This window comes from Felis catus, chromosome C1 (assembly GCF_018350175.1).
Source record: "Felis catus isolate Fca126 chromosome C1, F.catus_Fca126_mat1.0, whole genome shotgun sequence".
Lineage (NCBI taxonomy): Eukaryota > Metazoa > Chordata > Mammalia > Carnivora > Felidae > Felis > Felis catus.
This window is the reverse complement of record NC_058375.1, coordinates 33,003,904-33,026,960: the sequence shown is the minus strand read 5'-3', so window position 1 is coordinate 33,026,960 and position 23,057 is coordinate 33,003,904. Positions and strand designations below refer to the sequence as shown.

The 23,057-nt window shown below is 39.7% G+C and overlaps 1 protein-coding gene across 7 annotated transcripts in view; it reads left to right on the top strand.

The window, feature by feature from the left end:
- The first annotated feature begins 751 nt into the window (after positions 1-751).
- The window catches only part of FOXJ3 (forkhead box J3), a 147,952-nt gene continuing 125,646 nt past the window's right edge, over positions 752-23,057 (top strand). For 2 of the 7 annotated variants that reach the window (XM_023258564.2, XM_023258563.2), the window contains exon 1: positions 752-885. Coding sequence is in view for 2 of the 7 variants with exons in the window: in XM_019836786.2 (XP_019692345.1) it covers positions 17,429-17,453 (25 nt within the window). In the remaining 5 variants the exon portion in view is untranslated. Of the gene's footprint in view, positions 886-2,484; positions 3,072-17,397; positions 17,454-23,057 lie in introns of those variants that run through there. The other 5 variants (XM_019836786.2, XM_019836783.2, XM_003989956.6 and 2 more) reach the window with 4 other exon arrangements.

Here is a 23,057-nt window from a genome sequence, read left to right as displayed (position 1 = left end):
GACGTAGAGGTAAATTCCAAAGTTCACAAGTCGTCCAAACTGCCCTTCTGTAGGCTCCACCTGTTGATAGCAAGGACCATAAGCTGAACAACTAACTTTAGAATCAAGAAGGGCCTTTAGAATGCCAGCTGCTTTAAGAAGGAAACTAAGGCTAGGGCAGGGTATGGCCTCGGCAGAGATGGGCCTAGAACCCGGGACTTGGGAGGTTCTAAAAGGAAGGGTGAGCCGAAGGTCCAAGGTGCCCTTGTTTGGGGCCTGTAGAATTCGCGGTGTGCAAAGTTGGAAAAGGGGTCTGGTTTTCCCGTAGAGGCCGAGGGGCCTGTCGCTACGGTGAGGTGGCTGGGAAGGGGTGGGGGGCAAGGTCACGAGGCGTCAACCCTCCGGAGCACGGGGTCTGAGAAATCTGTGAGCAGGGTCCAAGGCCGCAGGTCCCTGCTATCCACAGCCCTCTCCCACACTTCCTAGTCTCCACTTTGATGCGCAGAGACCCCACATCCCTCGGAGCTGCCGGCCGCTCCAAAACACCCGCCGCGCCGTGGCAGAGGCCCCCTCGTCGAGGGGCACTACTTGTCCCAGCGGAGGGATCCCGCGCGCGGTGCGGCGGCCGTGACCGCGGAGGGGAGGGGACGCCGCTGACGCCGTGCCGGTGGCGCAGCGACGTCGCGAGAGGCGGAGGCGACGGCGGGGGCGGGAGGGGAGCGGGTCGGGAAGTAGTTCCGGGTGCGCGGCCCCGGATGTTGGCTGCTCCCGCTGCCGCCGCCGCTCTCGGCGCTGCTCGGGGCCTCGGCCGCTCGCACCAGGCGCCGTTGGGATCTTTCCCGGGGGCGGAGACGCACGCAGCGGCCGGGGGCTCGGCCGGGCCGTCCCGGCCTGCGCAGCCTTGAGGTGAGTGCCAGCCGCCAGGGCGGCGGGGCCGGGGCGGCGGGCGAGGAGGCGGGGCTGGGGCATCTCCCGGGACGGAGGCAGGGGCTGCCCTCCGCGAGACGCCCTCTCCCTTCTCTCGGCCGCGGCCGCGCTGCGGCGTGGGTGGCGGGCGGGGCAGGGGGCCCGGGCCCGGGCTGGGGCTTGGCGGGTGGCGAGGGCTGGGTCCCTCCCTCCCCCGCGGCGCTTCTCCTCAGCTGCTGCTGCCCCTCAGCCGGGAAGCGGCAGCTCCGCGCCTCCGGCCCCTCCCCCAGGCGGGGCCCGGGGGAGCCAGACGGGGTTCCCGGGGGCGCCGAGTCCGAGGACAGCGGCCGTCTCTTCCTCTCCGCGACCTGCCCCCTGGCCTGGGCTGGCCCCCTACCTCGGCATGGCAGCTTCTTCCCTTCAAGCTTGGGGTGCTTTTCCGCCGGCGGGTCGGGCAATATGTCGCGTCTCAGGGGTGCCCTTCTGGGTGAGGCCCGCGCGAGGGACCTCCGTTCCCACCCATCCTGACGGCGTGTCCTCTGCCGGCATTGGGGCAGGGGCCGCCGTTCCATGCGGACGTGTTGCTGCCCTGTGTGTGTTGCATCCTGCCCACGTGGTAGGGTGTCTCCCCCCTCCCCCCTCCATTTTTTGCAGCTGGTGAGGAGGGAGGTTTACGCGGTGGTTTTTCCTCTCTGATTTCCTCCCGTGGCGTGGAAGGTGTTAGGGTCAGTTTGCTTTGCTGAGGCCGACTGTTGGTTAGCTGGGAGAAAGCAAGAGTTGTACTCTCGGAAATTGAGAGCAGTAGGGGACATGACAGGGCTTAGTTTTCCGAGACGTCTTTCCTCCTCTCCGTTTAGCTGTTCTTGTTCTTTTCTCTGTTGCTTCATCTAAAAGAGTGGGCTCTAGCTGCTGATGCATTGAGGTGTATAGTTTTCACTTCTCCGTTCTACTTTGTGTGCGTGTGCGTGTGTGCGCGCGCGTGTTTGGCTGGCAAAGGTGTCCCTTTTCTGTGTTGTGCAGTTCAGTTGGATTCCTGAATGAGCTGCGTTGGGCTGGCCAGGGAGTTAGAGGTTGGTGGGCATCTTGGCTTTTCCTGACATTCACTTTATTTTTTCCTTCTATTTTGCTTCCCACTGGAACGAGTGCATGTCATGAAAGTATTCCATCCATTGCTCTTTACTTGCAAGGGGGTACTAGATAGTTTTCACTGAGTCACATATTTCGTGGGAGCTCTTTTATTTCACTTTTCTTTTCGTTCTGTTGAGTACCTTTGCGCTGCTTTGTATTTTGAAACTGGTTTTGAAACATGTGTTTTGGGTAGTTTTTTTAATGTCTCTTCCAGGTTAAAGGTTTCCATCTTCCTGTGTTTTGCTCTTGTGTGACCACAGATTGCTCCCGGTAGCTAGAGTAGCAGTGAGAGAAGCCTTTTATTCCTCCCAGACCATAGCAAATATTTGTGGAAAAGCAGTAACTCCCTTCATATTTCTGTTTTGGTGGCATATATAGATGTGATGGACTTTTTTTTAGTTTTTTGGTGTTTTTTTTTGTTTTTTTTTTTAATGTACACCTGAGGATTTGTTTTTTCTTTTTGTGTCTCTCGGAGTTGAGGTGAATCTTGTTCTTGATTTTTTTGTGATACCGGGGACTTTGTCATGCTTTCATTAGGTAGTTTTTGGATGGAGTCGGGACATGTTTATTTTGGCTCTCTTTGGTTCATTAATTTGGGTGAAATAAAATCTTAATATTTTGAAGTCACTTTTCAGATTCCAAGATGGCTGGCACTGTCACTTTTTCTTGATTTGTTCTTTTGCATTGTGTGTTCTCTTTGAATATATTTTCCTTTTATGTGGTACAACTGTTAGTGTATTCTCCTGTGCAAAATAAAAATAAATACAGATTCTATCTGCTTTCATCATGCTAAGTTTGGGTGGGGCAGTGGAAAATAGAGACTGTTTTTCTGATGCATTCTGAAACAGAGTGTTTTAGTAAGTCAGTCAGCATTTGTGTACTTCGGCAAAATACCGTGCCGTGTGCGAAGTAGTCTGTGTGAAGAGACTCAAGGAATAAAACATGTGGTCTCTACAAATGCTTCAACTTCTTTGGGGAAACAGCATGTAAGACGTCATTCATAATTATCAAGCATCATCAAACGCCTGGTTGGAATAGCAGTGCAACCAACGTTCAAGGTATAAGTGAGATTTGCAAAAGATAGGAATTTTCAAAGGGAAGAAGATGTATTCCAGGAGGGTGAAGGAGGGGTGTTTACAAAGGCGGAGAAGTGACAGTGTTTATAAAAGATACTAAGCCTGTTGGCCTGCACAGAGAATCTGTGTTGGTGAGTAGTGACAGATGAGTTCGGGATTGGTGAGTAGGTGTTTGTGGAGAATCTGTCAAGGATGGAAGGTTTAGTTTGATGAGGTGCCATATTGGGTTCTAACGACTAGGACTGAGATCATGCATATGGTTCCCGATGAAGGTTTTTGTATTATCTGAATGTTCTGGAGCGAGGAGACTGACTAGAATGCTCTTTGAGAATTTTAGGAATAAGATTAGGTTCTGACATAATGATTATGGGATTAAACTAATAGCCAACGTTTATTGTTTCCTGTTTTCCAGGCACTGTTCTAAGCTTATTAATTGTATTTAACTCGAAATCTTCATAATAAGGTCTTACTATTCCTATGATGAGACCAAGCTACAGAGAGGTTAAGTAACTTGCTCCAAATCCCATAGAGTAAGCTGCAGAGCCAGGATTTGAACCCAGGCAGTCTCATTTTTGAGCTTTTATATTTGGTTATTACACTGTCCTAAGAAGCATAGGATATATAAGAAGATGTATATGTGAGTAAAAATTAATTTCAACTTAGTAATGATTGTGGGCAAAGCGAGGAATGCAAATAAAACATTGAAAGACAAAAAGCCTAGAGTCCTGGGAGGATGACTGATAATAGGGAAATCAGGAAAGTATCACTGTGAAGGAAAATGAGCTAAGATTGGTTATGGGCAACGCTAGATTGTGTACAATAAATTTTTCAGTAGCAGGCTACTTTCCTGCCAGTCCTGATGGCCTTCTCTTTTCGCTCGTTTGACTCTGGAAATGGGGGCTAGTTTAAGCAGAACAGTTAGAAAAACAGAGACTGTTCAGAAGAAAAAAATGTACCCCATGTTGCAAAGCCACTTAGAAATAGCATGGGAATTATTTTGGTTGAGCCATACCACTGTTTTCCAACCTTAGTGAAGACAATGAAGAATTGAGTAGAGTAGTACATTGCTATAGGATTAACAGATGAAAATGTAGATTGTTCACTGACCAGGGCTACAGATGGAAGTAAAAAACAGGTGAGCAGATGAGTGATGGGAAGTTGGTAGTATGCTGGTGAAGTAACTTTGAAGTTTGGAATTTTGGGTGTCGTTTTATACAGGCTAATGGGAAAAACATTCTGAGAAGAATCAGGAAATACCTTAGTGCTACAGAAGCCAAGAAGAGGAGAGGTAGTATGGTTCATGGTATCAAAGATAGTCTGGAAGTTTAGAAACAATGATCATGATGAAAACACTATTGAAGTAGGACCAGGAAGTAATTTTTAACCTTAGAATTTCGAAAGGAAGGATAAGAATAGATGTCAGATTTTTTTTCCACAGAAGGATTTATAGAGATCTTATGGTCTGGGGTGGTAATTTTAAGTGTTTTCTCCTAATGCTTCTGCCAGTCTCATTCTTGTCCACATGTCAGAGCTACTCAAATATCAGAAAACTCAAGTTTTTGTTTTTAACGTTTATTTATTATTGAGAGACAGAGCATGAGCATGGGAGGGGCAGAGAGAGGAGGAGACACAGAATTTGAAGCAGGCTCCAGGCTCCTACCTGTTAGCACAGAGCCTGACACAAGGCTCGAATTCACAAACCACCATATCATGACCTGAGCCAAAGTTGGATGCTTAACCGACTGAGCCACCCAGGTACCCTGGGTGTTTTTTCTTTAAAAAAGAAACAAACATGTTCTAAAGCCAGTGACTTTATACTTTAATGGTTCTCGCAAACTTTTTTCTTAATTCTTTTTTTAAAGTTTTATTGAGGTATAATTCACATACTATACGGTTCACTGGTTTAGACAGCTTAACAGTTTTTAGTATATTCATCAAGTTGTTTATCCATCACCACAATCATTTTAGTCATTTCATCATCCCCCAAAAGGAAGTCTGTACCCTGTTCTGGACATTTCATATAAATGGAATCATACAGCATATGGTCTTTTGTGTCTGGCTTCTTTCACTTAGCATAATGTTTCAAGGTTACCCATCTTGTAGTTTGTATCACTATTTCATTCTCTTTTATTGCTGAATAATATGCTACCTTTTATTCATTTATCTATTGAATTTTTGAGTTTCTTATACTTTTAAAAACCCTTCCATTTCTTCATCTTCATCCTCACCCTGCCAATTTTACCCCTTTTACTTCATTTTTTATTTTTTAAAAAATTTCTTAAAGGTCTTTTATTTTTTTCTTTTTTTCTCTTTCTTCTTCTTCTTCTTCTTCTTCTTTTTTTTTTTTTAAGAGCGCACTCGCCCTAGCTGGGGGAGGAGCAGAGGGGGAGACAGAGAGAGAGACAGACAGAGAGAGAGAGAGAGAGAGAGAGAGAGAGAGAGAGAATATCCCAAGTAGGCTCCATGCTCAGCACGGAGTCCACTGCAGGGCTTGATCTCATGACCTTGAGATCATGACCAGAGCCAGAGTGAAGTCTTATGTGTAACTGAGCCACCCAGATGCCCTCCACCCCTATTTTAGAGTGTAACCTCTGCTATGCATTCTGCTGGGCCTTAGGGATATAAAAATGAGTAAGACACGGCCCTTGAACATTCATGTAGTGTTAATGGTTTACGTATACCATACAGCATTCCCAGTCCTATAATGTAGGCAAGACATTTTTTGAGATGAGCGATTTGAAGTTCAGAATAGTTTATTTACCCAAGATTGTAAATTTAAATCAGTAATGGAGCTATTGGATCTTCTTAGTCCATTGGATCTTCTTGTTCATTGCTTTCTATTACTCTGTGCTGCTGTTCTAACTTAAAAGATTCTTATATGAATTTCTGGATAATTAGAGGGGCTGGGAAATCCCCTTAGTGAATGAGTAATTTTTTATTATTTATTTATTTATTTATTTATTTATTTATTTATTTTTAATTAAAAAAAATTTTTTTTAATGTTTATTTATTTTTGAGACAGAGAGAGACAGAGCATGAACAGGGGAGGGACAGAGAGAGAGGGAGACACAGAATCTGAAACAGGCTCCAGGCTCTGAGCTGTCAGCACAGAGCCCGACGCAGGGCTCGAACTCACAGACCGTGAGATCATGACCTGAGCCGAAGTTGGGTATTTAACCGACCAAGCCACCCAGGCGCCCCATGAGTAATTTTTAAAAAAAAATTTTTTTTAAATGTTTATTTATTTTTGAGACAGAGAGAGACAACATGAGCGCAGGAGGGGTAGAGAGGGAGAGGGAGACACAGTCCGAAGCAAGCTCCAGGTTCTGAGTCAGCACAGAGCCCGACACGGGGCTCGAACTCACGAGCTGTGAGATCATGACCTGAGCTGAAGTCGAACGCTTAACCGACTGAGCCACCCAGGCGCCCCAGTGAATCAGTGATTTTTAATGTTTAATCTTCAGGACTTAAAATGAACACTTCTGTGTGTGTGTGTGTGTGTGTGTGTGTGTAGTTGTTTTTTTTAACCAGATTCTGTCACTTGTTTGTGATTTAGATAAGTCATCTCATATTTCTGCCTTTTCTTTCAGAACGTCAGTGGGTGTGATGATGATGATAGTGGTAGTGATAATAGTAATAGCTAACATTTTCTGAAGTCTTACTGTGGGTCTGAAAGTGTTCTAAGTACTTTACGTTTATTATTTATATAATTCTCATAACAACTCTGAAAGATTTTATTTTTATTAATTTTGTAGGCACAGAGAGGAAACAGGCGCAGAGAGATTAAGTAGTTTGCCTAAGGTTGTGCAGGTAGGGATGGAAAGAGGCAGGATTTGAACGCCTGCAGTCTATTTTCAGAATTCCATGGCTGTTAATCACTACCTTGTACTGCTTACTGTGTTATAGGAGTTAACGGAGGGTAATATTTCAAGTAAGGGGGCATGACAAGAATATGAAGATTGGATTTTGAGTATGTTGGGGAAACAAACAGCAAAATTAAAGTTGACATTGTGTCCACATTAAAAGAAATGTGAACCTAATACTGTAGTGCACAGGGATACATGTTTATGCTTTCAGGTACATTTTTTGTTTGTCCTTGCTAATAGCCTCTCAGCTCAGAAATTGCATTATTTTCATGGTCTTCACTGTTGTCTTTGTTAGTCACTTAACCTTTCCACGTTGTTACTGTTCAGAAACCTTGGCTTAAGACAGCAGAAACTCACTTTTACCTTCTTTAGCTTTCCTATAACTGAATTTTTGTTTTCCATTTTCAGCAGTTAGTGTTTCAGTCCTAGATAGAGGTACACTACCCTCTTTCACTCCAAAACTCAGAAAACACCACAGTGGCATTTTATAACAACTGTCAAAAAATTTGACCATCTTAATTGGTGTAATTGGATTTTAGTGCACAAATCACAAGAACCAAAGCACAGTCTTTTGGCTAAAGAGATTGACTTATACTGAAATTGGAAAAGGCATCTGCTATACAGGATTTTGGATTTAATATAATTTGTTATAACCAGATCAGCAAAGCATTATTACTATGGGCCATCTGTTGGGATATGGAAATAGCTTTGTTATGTGGAGCCAGATGTTGTATTTATATTTATAACAATGGCATTCTACTTATTTTAAGTTAGGTACCTTTGGCTGCTATTCTGCTTGACATATCAACTGATTACCTGAGAATGTGATGTCTTTCAAAATGGTTATCACTTTTCTATAGAATTGAAACAAAGTAACTGAAACAGAAAGCAAATGAGATTCATATATGGTGTCAAACTTTAGTACTGTAACAAGATAAAATATAGGATAAATAAGAATATAATTAGAACCATATTCAATAAGAACTCTTACTTTGACACATTTAATAAACCTAGTTTTAATAATTAACTGAACCACTCTGGTTGCTTTAAGAATTTTTACCATAAATCTGAAGTGATTTCGTTTTAGCCTAATCAGACCTACATTGACGCTGCCCTGTCTGACTTACTTCCCATCATCAATGGGTGAAGTAGTTTGTAATGGACTCACGCTTATGGAATGCAATAAGAGGAACTATTGTCGGAACATAATCTTAGAGAACTCTCTTCTGAGTTGAAATGCTAACAGTTTGGGGGTGGGGAAAGTCCTTGTGTGGGTTTTTAGAGAGAGTCTCTACAAACTTTGCATGTTGGCTGTCTTAGTCTGTTTGGACGGCTATAACAAAATACCACAGACTACGTAGTTTATAAGTAACAGAAGTTAATTGCTTGTCATTCTGGACGCTGGTAAGTCTTAAGATGAAGGCACACCAGCATGGTTGCCTTCTGGTAAAGGCCCCCCTTTGTAGCTGGCACCTTAACATGGTGAAAGGTGCAAGGGATCCCTCTGGAGCCTCTTTAATAAGACACTAATCCTATTCATGAAAGTTCTACTCTCATGACCTAAGCACCTCCCAAAGACCCACTTCCTACTACCATCATTTTTGGGGTTTAGGATTTCAACATGCGATGAATTTTAGGGAGGACACATTCAAACTGTAGCATAGCATTGGCTATTTTTTCATAATCTTCCTATGTAGAGATGGTCCTGAAGAGTTAGGTCACATATGGGAGAGACACTGTAGAGTTGGATTATTCCAGGACGACTCTGTGTATCTGTATACAACATTTTCAGTACATTTCAGTACATTTCATTTTCAGTACAGCTAAAAGCTGTAACTGAATTCACCTACCTGGACAGTAGTACAGTGATATCAAGGAAATAAGATTGATCTGATTGTTGTAGTGCTGATGTTACCTTATTGAAGATCTCAGAAGTTGGAATTGTAATTTTTCTTACAGTTCAGACCTGTCTTTATTGTATGTTGACACAGATTTGTGAGAGGAATGGATGAGGGGGGCAGACCACTAGAACTCGCTAATAATTTTAAATTGTTTGTTTATAGAGATGGTCGGTTGAGAGGTAAAAATAAGTTATTGTTAAGATCTTAGATTTTAGTTGGTGGGTACGTGGGTGCTTATTAAATTGTTAAAAATGACTAAAGTTTCTGTGGTTTGGGTGTAGAACTTCGGGAAATATACAATAGTCAAATATGCTACAGTCAGGAGCAGGTTGACTGACTCATGGTACAGAGATAAATAATATATGGATTCAGTTTCTGCTAGTGTGGTTGGGTCTGTGAATCTAAGACATGCTTTACCTGTCTACCCTTTGTAAGGAGCTATTGAAGGTATTATATCCTCATGTAAATAGACAGGAATCACCATCAGAAAAGGCATCTTTGCCTTCCCCTTGAAATGGGGAAGTCATGTTTTATATAGTTTATTATAGGGGATGTGTATTTTGGAAAAATATTCATCTTACATTTGAATAATACTTTTTGAAAAGTATTTTCTCTAATTTGTTGGATTCTGGAACCTCCCACCAGCCAAGTAATAGAGGTAGGGCAAGTAATATGCTTATTGACAAATAGAGAAAATGAGATACAGGCTAAGACTTAGTGTCACTCCAGTTGTTTAGTAGAGCAGAGACTGGGACCCAGATCCTGCATTCTGTTTCTGGTCTTGTACTGTTTAGTAGAAACTGAGAAAGTTTTAAGAACATACTTTGGGTTTTTGAGATAGAACTTAAAGGTTATGGACCCCAAAGGACCTGAGCTACTTGGAGCAGAACTTGTCTTGTGACAATAACAGAGTAAGGGACATAAAACTATTGAAAATACCTTCTTCCCTTGTTAAATTTGGGTCCATTTCCAGTCATTGGATGTATTTTTACTTGACTCTCCTTTGTAGAATTCTGGAGGCAAGGAGGAGACAGAATCAAAAGGGACACTTTTAAGAATTACGAAATAGTGGAGCGCCTGGGTGGCTTATCCGATTCTTGATGTCTGCTCAGGTCATGATCTCATGGTTCGTGAGATCGATCTAGCAAGTGGAGCCTGCTTGGGATATCTCGCTCTTGTTCTGTCGCTGCCTCTCTCCCACTTGTGCACGCACATGCCATCTCAAAATAAATAAACTTAAAAAAGAATTACAGAATAGCAGATTTGGTCTTATTTTATGGAAGTACGCATCTGTAAAATTTAGACATAAGAAATTGTACCTGGAACATGAATCTACTGTGGCTATTTGGGTTACTATCATAGTTAGGATATCGTTTCTTGCCCAGTGGGTAGGAAGAGTGATAGTATATAAAGAAGCTATAACTGGATAGAAAAAAAGACTGAAAGAAACCGTTACAATGGGTAGTCCTTATTTTCTCCTTTGAACCTGTTTATATTTTCTAAGTTCTCTACAGTGAGCTCATACCATTGTTATAATCAGAAAAAAACCAAGATGATTTTTACGGTTTATATGAGAACTTAGAAAAATGTGAATCATAACACTTTTGAAGAGCAGTTTAAACACTTCGTGTTATCAAAGTTTGCTTTTTTTATTAAAATTGTTTTTATAACGTTTTATTTTTGAGAGACGAGACAGAGCTCTAGTGGGGCAGGGGCAAAGAGAAAGAGTGTGAGGGAGGGAGGGAGGGGCAGAGAGAGAAGGAGACACAGAATCCAAAGCAGGCTCCAGGCTGAGCTGTTAGCACAGAGCCTGACGCAGGACTTGAACCATGAACCATGAGATCATGACCTGAGCCAAAGTCAGACACCTAACTGACTGAGCCACCCTGGTGCCCCAAAGTACTTTTCTTTTTGGGAAGTTATGTTAATAAATCAGTTTTATAATAAATTATTTTATTATAATCTATGGCTCAAGTTGAGGGTGTGTTAAGTGTTTGGGTTTTTCTCTGCATTACAATTTGGTCGTTTAACTCTGCTGATTAAGGAATTAATTTTAGTTCCCTAGAAGCAACCAAGACCTTAGGTTTACCTACAGTAATTACTTATCAATAAGTGACCTAAAAATAGCACTTTGATTTATAATGAAAACTAGACTTAAGATCTACTTGTCTGGTACTGTATTGTTGGCAGGTTTCTAATAAGAAAAACCACTTGTTAGTGCTTCCTTAAGATACTGTTTTCATCCAGGGACATTGGGCTCATTAATTTCTCTCACATGTTTGCTCATTTATTACCATCTGCTGTGTGTTGGGCAATGTACTAAATGCTGGGGACACAAGTTAAAGGGTCCTTACACAAGTAAAAGACTACAGGTTTTAGTTTGGGAGTGACATTGCAGAGATAAGCCTTGTCATATGGAGGTATCCTGGAATTTCTTCTGTTTTCTAGTTTTTGACTAAAAAGGCAGAATGGCTAGCTTTGTTTTTTTGAAGAACTTAATGTATTTAGTGGTTTCAGTAGATGTCTTTAAGAAGAGCTAATGGCTTCATGGTTATTTCTCTGCCTGCAAAATATTGAAAATCATTTATCTAAAGAATTTCCTCATCTAAGGAGCATTTCTTACTGAGGTAAATGACCTAGGCATTCATATTTGCTTTGGGAGCAACCTTATATTGACTCTTCTAGGATGGAGACAGTGTCTTTTGTTATTTATCCTCTATACTTAGCACTGTAAATAACACATAACAGGCATCATTATATATTTACTATAGCAGTAAATGAAAGGGTATTTAAGCTTAATTTTAATATTGATACAAATATATCAAAAGTTTCCTTTTATCTATGATAGTGAGAAATACAGTAGTTCCTAGGATCTTGAGAATTAATCATTCTGACCAGTGAGATTTCCCACTAAAGCACTTGATACATAGTCCTTTGGCTACTCTTAGAACACCTGTAGTCACTGATACCTGTAAGGTAGATTGTCATTAGCTCTAACTGAGGCAAAATTTCCTTTAACTTCATTTCTTTTCTGGTTCTGTGTGGAACAGTAGAGACCTAGTTTGTGTTCTTTAACAAGATAATCCTTCAACTGGTTCAATGATTATTCATTGAGCAAATATTTCTTGAACACCTGTGCATGCAGGACACTGTCCTGGGCATTATGAGAGATCTGAAGGTGATTAAAAGGCATAGTCTGTTCACAAAGAACGGATACAGAGAAGGAGCCATTGGCTTGTTGAAAAGAGAGTTTTTGCTTATGGTCAGAAAAGCTTTGTGTTGGAGATAATGTTTGAATCAAGATTAGTGATGGACCTTGTAGGCTGACAGAATAAAAAAAAACCCTAGAGATATGGAAGCACAATGGAAGTTAGAGGAATATCAAGAGGTTCAGGTTGGCTATTTTACAAGGTATGCTCCAGAATCTTAAAAATGTTCATTGTATCCCCAGCATTTGGAGGAGTGTTTGGCAAATAATTGCGGCTTGGTGAATTTTTGTTGTATGAATGAACAGATGGTCACATTTGGGAAATACTGACCATCCTTAAAGAATCACAAAGCACTAGAGGATATTGAACATTTTGATAAATCTTTTAGAGAAAACTATTTATTTTAAACTTATCTGGCAGTGGAATGCCTATTACCAACTCTTGAAATCCTCTGGAAAATACTATACTGGGGGTCTCTGTGGTTGAGGTGACATGGAAGACTGAGAAGTGTTTTCTTCTTTACGCTAAACACACCTAGTTTTTTCAGTCATTCTACACTTGACATTGGGCTTCTAAACTCCTCACTGGTCTGATATCTCTCCCTGCAAGCATTCTAGCTTGCAAGTGTTTTTAAAATTTGGTGCTCAAAACAGAGCACAATACTCCAGTTGTGAACTAAGCAGTGAAGAGTGCATGGGACTGCTACCCTCCTTGATCTGGGTACTATTCTTTTAATGAAGTTTAAGATTGTATTTGGTTTCTTTTTAGCAGCTGAGTCACTCTCTTGGCTCATATTCAGTTCTCATATTAATTTACAAGAAGTTCTTTGAGTAGATTCAGAGAGATTCCTATTAGTAGAGCTAACAAATGAATGCCTGTTTTCTTCTCATTGAGTCTAGGCTGTTTTCTTCAGAAGTACTAGTCATTCTTAAGCTTCCTGAAATCTAAGAAAAGAAAAAGAATTAATTGTACAGTGCCGGTGATGATCAAGTAACAGGAAGGTCCACAACTGCATTGCTCAGTATATGCAAAAGTAGATAATATATAACGAATCCCTATTTATCCATCACAGATTTGACCATATGTGTCACATATACCTCAACTGTCTTTTTCTTTTTTGCCTATTTTAAAGAAAATCTTTTCACCTCTGTAAACTTTAGTATACATCTCTTAAAGATATCTTGGCACATAACCACATGCCATCGTGTATAACAAAGTTGACAATATTTCCTGGTGTTAGCTAACAACCAGTTTATAATAAAATGTTTTCAGTTGTTTGTCTTTTTACAGTTGGTTTTTAATTGAATCAGTACCCAGACAATGTCTACATATTACATTTGGTTATTATGTTTATTTTCTCTTTTAACCTAACACATTCCCCCCTCCCTTTACTTTTTGGCATAATTTCACCCTGTCCGCTCCTTTGACCCTTCATGTCTCGGTACCAAGTTCTTTTACTGTTCTTTTTGAAATATCTGTAAGAGTTGTCCTTCTTTACACCAATTCATACATTTTTAGAGTATTATGTACAAAACATGAGCTAAGCATTGTGGGACATAGAAAAGTTAATTTGGTATATACCTGGCCCCCTATGAGCCAGCAATCGAATGTTAGATGTATACAAAACAATATAAAAGCAGATCATTTGCCTTCCAGTGGGTCATGCCTTGATTATATATAGCCTCTCCCCACCTCCCATTTTTGTTTTTGTTTTTTCCCCTGGAAAATGCAGCCAGTGAAATCTTAACATGTTAATTTAGTCATGTACTGATGAGGAACCTACAGTTGATTTCCTCTTGAATCAAAAAATTATAGTTGTTTTTGCATGGTACTCCATGTTCTACTGGCTTCCACCTTTACCTAAAGTGGAACCCCTCAAGGCACAACCACCTTTTTTTTTTTTCTGAACCAAATTTATATAATTGTGTAGAATTTTCATTTGTCACAGAAGATTATTGACAATTTGAGAGCAGAAACTTTATATTTTTTTCCCTGTATAATACTGGGAAGCTTAATAAGTACTTTCGGAGAATACTGATACATATGCCAGTGGGCCTATTCTTGCTGCTTCTTACCCTCCCAGAATCAGCCAGAGCTTCTGCCAGTTAAAAGTAAATAATCCAGATCTAAGTTTCTTCTCTTACCCCAAAAGTGTCCATAAAAAAAGCCCGTTCAGTAGTCTCAATCACAGATGACAGCTAGATGGTTTGCATGTGGCCACTTCCCCATCATTTATGTCTGTGGCAAACTACTAATTTCAGGTTGTTTTTAGGCATGACCTCGGTGTAGCACTGCAGGTAGCTATTACCTGTTGAGCGCAATTGAGCATAATTGGTAAATGATATGGAACCTTTCTGCTATCCTTGTCCTAAACCAATAGTTCCTGAATTAAGTTGTACATCAGAATCTCCTGACATACTTTTATTTAATAGATTCTCTAGGTTTCACTGTGAACTCTTGAGTCAGGATTTTCAAGAATGGAATAGAATTAATTGGTCCTTATAAAGTGGTTTGTAGACTGACTTTGGGGACCAGACAGGTAATTTTTATTTTGTTAAACAGCTATAGCAGTGGGAGACTACAGCTTTCCATCTTTTCATTGGCAGTACAGTAGGACATTCCTCTGGTAATCAGTACATTCTGATATGTTTACTTTTTAGGGATATGGTAGGATCTCTTGCTTTGAATTACACCAGGCAAAGCACATGAATCAAATGCCCAAGATAAAGATACAGGATCCAGAGAGGTGGCATCTTGACTTTCTAAATATAACTGAGTTTAAATTTAAAGCCTCAAAATACTTCAGCCCTCTCTGAAAGCTTATTCTCTCTCTGTTTAGTGAATACCTTTAAGAGTTTAAAATAGAAAGGCTCAACATTTTTAGACTGAACAATCTTTCGAATTTTTCATATTTCATGTACATTCAATAAAAATGGCTTAAACATACAACATTTAATATCATATGCTTTTGTCATTATCATAAAACCAAATCTATAAATTGGGAAAAAGTTTTTTATTAGATCGCATAATTTGGTTTTGAGACTGGAAATTGTGATTAAGTTATTGAGCAAAGTAGAGCGATTGAAGCTTCAGGATTATCCAGTAAGTTAATGACAGACCCAGAAATAGAATCCTGTGTTACTTGCTTGGGTTATGATTTAGTTTGAAGAGGGTGGCCTGTGATCTGTTTGTATAAATTGCCGGAAGTAAGGTTTGGTGTTTGGAAGAAGCTATAGCTCTGTGATGTTTGGCCAAGAAGCTCCTCTCCCCAACATTTACCACCTGTTTGATTGACACCAGACCTAAACTGTGGTGGGGAGAGAGACAGGTCAGACTTCTTAGTCTTAAAATAGTCTTAAAAAGCCAATGCTGATTGTTGGTTGGCATGAATTTTTAATCTTCTGTTATTAGAGAATAACAGGACCTGGCCTTGGTTTTGTTTTAGGAGAAGGGAGGTATGACCTAAGTAGTTGATTTGTAGATACTAGTAGAATGGTTGTCTGTAGAATTTAGTATAACACTTTTTTTTATGAACCATACGTGTATTTTCATTAAACATGTTTAATTAATAGATGGTATAGTTTGGAAATAGTAGAGCCCACCAGAAAACAAACTTTCCTGAACCACTAATGGTTCAGGGGGTTATAGATTTGAAAAGAATTGCTATTGTAGTGTTGCCTTCTGGTGAAGTCATTACTTTTACTCTCCCCTTCCTGTTCTAGTTTGGGAGGTTGAGGTGGCTCCTGATGTACTAGCCAGGGAAGCAGGAACTGAACAGAAAAAGAACATTTGCCTGTGATTGAGTTCTGAATTTTTTTTTAAGCCTTATAGAGCTAGAATTCATGTATTGTACAGTTCACCTATTTAAAGTGTGAAACTCATTGTTTCTTAATGTATTCACAGAGTTGTGAAACTATTAACTTCAGTCTAATTTTAGAACATTTTCCTCTTCCTCTGAAAGAAACCCCCATACCCAGTGGCTTTTACTCCCCTACCCATCAACCCTAAGAAACTACTAATCTAATTTAAAGTTTTTTTAATGTTTATTTTTTGAGAGAGAGCAAGAGAGAGGGAGAGAGTGCACTAGCAGGGGAGGGGCAGAGAGAGAGAGGGAGACACAGAATTTGAAACCGACTCCAGGCTCTGAGCTGTCAGCACAGAGCCCAACAGGGGACTGGAACCCACAAACTGCGAGATCATGACCGGAGCCAAAGTTGGACGCTTAAAGGACTGAGCCACCCAGGCGCCCTGAGAAACTACTAATCTGTAGTCTAATAACGACTAATCCATAGTCTATCAATTATTAATAGTAATTTATTAATAATTATTAATAGTAATTAATAGCAATTATTGATATAACTACTAGTCCATAGTCTAACTAACATGAGTTTGCCTGTTGATGTAAATGAAATCATGTAGTCTTGTGACTGGCTTCTTAGCATGTTTTTGAGGCTCATAACATGTTATAGCATGTACATCGTTCCTTTTTTTTTTTTTTTTAATTTTTTTTTTTTCAACGTTTATTTATTTTTGGGACAGAGAGAGACACAGCATGAACGGGGGAGGGGCAGAGAGAGAGAGAGACACAGAATCGGAAACAGGCTCCAGGCTCCGAGCCATCAGCCCAAAGCCCGACGCGGGGCTCGAACTCACGGACCGCAAGATCGTGACCTGGCTGAAGTCGGACGCTTAACCGACTGCGCCACCCAGGCGCCCCTACATCGTTCCTTTTTATTGCCAACTATTCCACTGTATGGATATAGCACATCTTATTTATTCATTCATTAGCTGATGGGCATATGGATTGTTTTCGCTTTTTTGCTATTATGATTTAATGCTACTAAGAACATTTGTATACAGATTTTTCTGTGAATGTATGTTTTCATTTTTTAACTATATATCTCAGGAGTGGAATGGCCGTGTCATATGGTAATTTTGTGTTTAACTTTTCAGTAAACTGCTAAACTGTTTTCTGAAGTGGCTGCACTATTTTACATTTCCACTAGTAATATTTAAGTTTCAATTTCTCCATGTCTTTGAACACTTGCTATTGTCTATTTTTTTAATTATAGTTATCCTAGTGGGTGTGAAGTGGTATCTCATTGTGGTTTTGATTTGCATTTCCTTGCTGACTAATCTTTTCATGTGCTTATTGGCCATTTGTAGATCTTTGTAACTTTTATCTTGCCCATTTTTTAAAATACTGTTTGTTTATTTAGTTATTTATTTTAGAGAGCGTGTGGGAGAGGGGCGGGGAGGGCAGGGAGAGAATCTTAAGCATGTTTCATGCTGAGCGTGGAGCCCAACACGAAGCTTGATCCCACAACTCTGGAATCATGACCTGAGCCAAAATCAAGAATTGGATGCTCAACCAACTGAGCCACCCAGGTACACTGATCTTAGCCATGTTTTGCAGTCAAATACTCTGCCGATGAGCTGTGTATCCAGATCTTTGCCAATTTTTAGATTTTTTTTTAATGTTTGTTTGTTGTTGACAGAGACACAGAGCATCAATGGGGAGGGGCAGAGAGAGGGAGACACAGAATCTGAAGCAGGCTCCAGGCTCCGAGCTGTTAAGCACAGAGCCCGATGTGGGGCCCGAACTCACGGACCATGAGATCATTACCTGATCCGAAGTCGGAGGCTTAACTGACTGAGCCACCCAGGCATCCCTATTTTGAGTTATCTTTTTATTATTGAGTTTTGACGATTCTTCATATATTCTGGATACTTGCTCTTCTTACTGAGGATTGGTCCTAAATTACTTGCCTTGAGGTAGGGAGAAGTATTTGATGGATACAAAGACCATAGTTAAAAGGTCTGGTGAATTTTCATTCAGATCTTTTTTTTTATTAGAGAGAGAGGGAGGGAGGGAGGGAGGGAGGGAGGGAGGGAGGGAGGGAACGAGAACGCACGTGCACACACATGGATGGGGGAGAGGGGCAGGGGGAGAGAGAATCCCAAGCAGGCTCCAAAACAGGATAATTGGGGATATAGTGTGATGAACATTCTGACATATTCTTCACCCTTCCTGATTTCTTAGTCTGGTCTCTGCTCTTACTGCTTGACCTTATTGCACTTTCCATTTACTTTCATTTTATACAATTTGTGGCTAAACTTGTATTTCTCTCTCCTAATTCTTAACCCTTTTGCAGTCTATTTTTTGTTTTCCCTAGGCTACAAAACCTACCCTCTTTAGTGTTCATGATATTGTATTAAAAGCCAATGTTTTCTGTGTATGTCCATCTTAATTGACATGTAATAATAACATTGTTGCCTTTCTGTGCTTTAAAATCACTTGCAGCCATCTCCAGTACAATTTTCCCAAGTTTTTTTTTTTTTAATTAGTGCCTCTTCTCTTAATTATCTATTAAAGTTCTCCAAAGTTAAGGTTGGCCTCTCGTCTTTCTTGAATATTCCTGTGGTGAATCCATCATTCTCACATGATTTTAATTGCTTTCTAAGAGTATAGGACTCAGATCTCACTTTTTTAGCTCAAGCTGTGCCACTGCCTTCAGGTTTAGCTAGTGGAGCTGAGATGAGCAGCTGATTGCCACTCAGCAGGATTCTTTTCCCTTTACTCCTTCCTCTGGCAGATTTCTTCTCTTCAGGCTGATTAAGAGAGGTTATTTCCTTGACTGCTTTAATAATTACCTGTGACTAATGGTATAACAAGTCACAATGCTTAGTTAAGTAACATGAGTCAAAGGGGTTGTTCCTTCATGGGTGCTAGTGAATTTTATACTTTGAAATCTTTTGAAAGATAGGTCTGAGTTAGGAAATAAGAAAAAGAGAAGGAATAGTCTCTTACCTCTAGTGCTGTAGCATTTATTTTGAACAAACTTTTAATTCTTCTAATATTATGCCTATGCTTCCATTCAAGCTGTGCTCACAGGAACTGATGCATGAATCTTCTCTTTTGTGGAGATGAAGAAATTAAGCTTAGAGAAGTTAACAATATACCAAAGGTCACAATTGGGATTCCAATCTAGGTCTTGACTTAATTTGTAAACTATAAGGCATTATATCCCTGTGTCGGTGGGAGAAAGGAAAATAAGAATTAAGATAATTATTTCGGAGCTTTTTCAAAATACTTAGTCCCATTTCACCTACTGCTCCCAAATAATGCATCATTATACTACTTTTAGTTTGTTAAACATTTGCTTCCTAAGTGTAAATAGTTTATAACTATATAGTTACATAAAAACTACATATAGTTTTTATGTAACTATGTATAGTTATATATATATATAAATATTTATATATATATAAATAAAATAATTTTATTTTATTAAAAAAATTTTTTTTAAGTAATCTCTGTGCCCACTGTGTGGCTTGAATTCATGACCTCGAGATCAAGTCACATGCTCTACTGACTGAGCCAGGCAAGTGCCTCTGTAACTCAATTTAATATACACTTGAAGACTGCTTGTGTTAAAAGGAATTCCATATTCTTGGGTTGCTAATGGTATGTAGTACAGTAACTTCTACTGGAGTATACTCATCAAATGAAATGACTGATTTTTACTACCATTCTGGTAGTGTCATTCTGCACAGACTTTCTTGCATGTTGGGTTTTAAAGCATTTGGAGAAAATTCTAGGTACTTTTGACACCACCTTAAACTGTGTAAATTATGGATGTAATTGAATTAGTTAATACAATTATTCAACTATAGTTGGCTTCAGAAATATGAGCTTATAATTCAGAGGACACTGAGACTTTCCTGACTGAACTGTGAACCTTAACCTTCTTTTGTGAGATTTCCGTGTTGCTGATCATTTGCTAGGTAGGGAGAAGATTGGCAGAACCCCAGCCTGGAGTTCACCATTTAGGAGCAGTTATCTGGATTAAAAAGGCAAAAAACTGAAACTAAGGCATTGAAGCTAGAGCAGATTAGAAAGATATCTAGGAGCTAGAGTTGGTGGTAATTGGTAACCCATTGGGGATCCTAAAGGTGTTGATGTTTGGGGGACTCAAAATATAAGATCCTGTTCCCTTGCCTGATTTCTGAACTGAGGAGTTTAAACAAGAACAGACAGTTGAAAAAATAAAATATTACTGCTTTTAAAATTGGGTTTTCTTTTCTTTTTCTTTTTCTTTTTTTTTTTTTTTACAAACTTTGTGCTAGTTTTGTACAACTATCATTGCTGTCTAGTGCCAGAACACTTTTCATCATCCCAAAAAAACCTGGTAGCAGTCCGTCTGCATCCCCCCCCCCCCCCATCTTACGGTCACTACTAATCTGCTTTCCAAATATGTGGCCTTTTGTGTCTGACTTCTTTCACTTAGCATCCATGTTGTAGCATGTTACAGATTATCATTCCTTTTTATGGCTGAATAATATTGTATATTGTATGGATATTGTGTAGATATGCCACATTTTGTTTATCCATCAGTTGAGCATTTGTTTTATTTCTGTTTTTTTGCTATTATAAATAATATTGCTATGAACATTTGTATGCAAGTTTTTGTGAACATATGTTTTAAATTCTTTTGGGATGTGCACATACCAATCTGTGTGTGTGTGTGTGTGTGTGTGTGTGTGTGTGTCTGTCCATCTGTCCCAAAGAGGATTTTTTATATAGACATACACACATACATACATGTCTAGGATTGAATTGCTGGTTCATATGGTAACTTTTCGAGGAGTTACCTTTGTTTTTGCTAAAGCTGATATTGTAGACTACTGTAGAATGTGGTTTAGATTTAAAAACCAAATGGTCTAGCTCACTCTCCACATTCTTTTATCCCCACTGACCTAATTTAGACCATGGGACAGCCCACCTGGTATCTAGATTGTTAGGGTCAGCAGAGCAGGTACACCCAGATCACTGCCAGTAGAGTCCTGGATGTAGAGTCCTGGAGTTATCTCTACCTAGTAACCAAGTTACTTACCTCTTTGGTGAGGAGTGGGCTAAGAGCCCAGGAGTGTTTAGAGAAGTCAGTCATTCCTCATAGAAATCAAGAGTTGGAAAGAAGTGTTCTGCTCTAACAAAGGCAAAGAAAGGAGTTAGGCTAGAAGGCTATTCTTAGATAATAGGATTGTGTCATTTTATGATAGGAAATACATTAAAGAAAGATGATGAATTTTGTTTTGGAAATGACAGATTTCGGTTTTCCAGGATAGAATGTTATTAGATATTTATGTGAAGATTAGGAGATTGATCCCTGCTAGAGATACAGATTTGAGATTCATACTGTAATTGAAATACAGGATAGTTAAATCACCCATAAAGTGAAACAGTTAAGTGTCTAGTAGTTACCATATCTGGAAGTCTTGGAGGTTTTGATTCTGCCTACTGATGTTTCAACTGTATCTTATTCTGAGTGATTTGTTTTCTTCTATGTTTTGTGACTTTTTTCCCTCCCTCCTTCTGGGTTTTGTGATTTTCTATTGTGAATTTATTTATTTTGGAACCTTGCCTGTGGAAATTCTTCTAGGCCTAGATCAAAGGCAGATTCCCCAGAAAGGATTTGGATTTGCTTTTCTCAAGGATGGGTGGGGAACATTACCATCCTAGGACTACCCTAAAGAAAATTTTAAGTATGAAGCTTTTTAAACCATAATCTAGTGAGAGTCCGCTTATGGTTATGAATATCAGAGGTGATACTGTTTTATTGCTATCATAGCCACCCCCCATGTCCTCCTTGGCACTCAGTGCCAAGAAACCATTTTCCTTGCTACTATTCTATTGGGTAACACCTGGACTTTGCTGCTTGTACCTTGGGTCCCGTTAGGCCTTGTAATTGCAAGCTGAAATTCATAGGGTTTGGCAGAATGCCTTGAAGGTGAATGAAAGCTGGTTTCAGTACTCTGTATACTTGAGCTTCTCTCTTGTACTTAGTGTTTGGCAGGGTCATTGATTAATTTATAAAAGATTTTAAAAAGATTTTATCCATTGTTTTTAATTTTCAGTGGCATGTTGATTAAGCTATCTAGTCTGTCATTCTGCCAGAAAGAGAAGTGCCTTGTCTCGGTCCAGTGTGTGCGGGAACAATTAGATGCAGGGAGTTCAGTCAGCCTCTGGATTAAAGGTTATAAACTTGGGACAAAATCTGATGTTTTCTTTGGTCCACATAGTGTTAAGAAAATAAAAATCAGGAGATTATAAATAAAATTTTGGATATCTTGCTTCTCTACAAAAATTAGTTCTTAGAGAGGCACCTAGCTGGCTCATTTGGAAGAGCATGCAACAACTCTTGATCTTGAGGTTGTGAGTTCAGGCCCCACGTTGTGTGTAGAGATTTAAAAAAATATAAAATCTTAAAAAAATAAAAATTATTTCTTAGAATACTGGGCTTGCAGTCCTGCTTAACAGCAATTGGCTGGAACTGGGAATAGTAACTGATCCTTCCCCTGCAGCATGAACATGTTTTCTTTAGTTGCACACAGTCTCTACCATTTGTGCAGTGTATTCATGTGTATATGCTTATATCCATTCCAGCTTCTCTCATTCATGTTACCTGTAAACACTTGTGGATCATCCTTTTGCCAATTAGTAGTGCTAATAGAGACTTTTACATCTGCTCATTAATTTATTTAATCTAACAACGAACTTGCAGTTTATCCCTGATGAGTAAATAAAATTACATAGATGGTATTTATCCCCATGTTACAGGTGAAGAATCTGAGGTTCAGTGAGGTTACATAAATTCTTCAAAGTTTCACAGTATCACAGTAGAATTTGAACTTCTTATTCCAAACTCCTTTGTTCAAATGTTATTATTAACTCTTTTTTTTTAAATAATGGAACCATTCTTCAGATGAAGTCTTAGTGAAGTCTGGTGTATAAAACCAGGAAAGATAGCATTGCTTTGATTGAAGAGTAGATAGAGTGGGCGACAGTTATGTGGGGATGGGAACCTGCATACTCAGCTCTTTGGTCTCCTCTAGACACCTCTCTGCAATCCATGGGATTCTACTAAATAGTTTGGACGCAGTCTCTGTATATCATAAGCATAACAATTTGCTAAATTTTGAGTTTTCAGC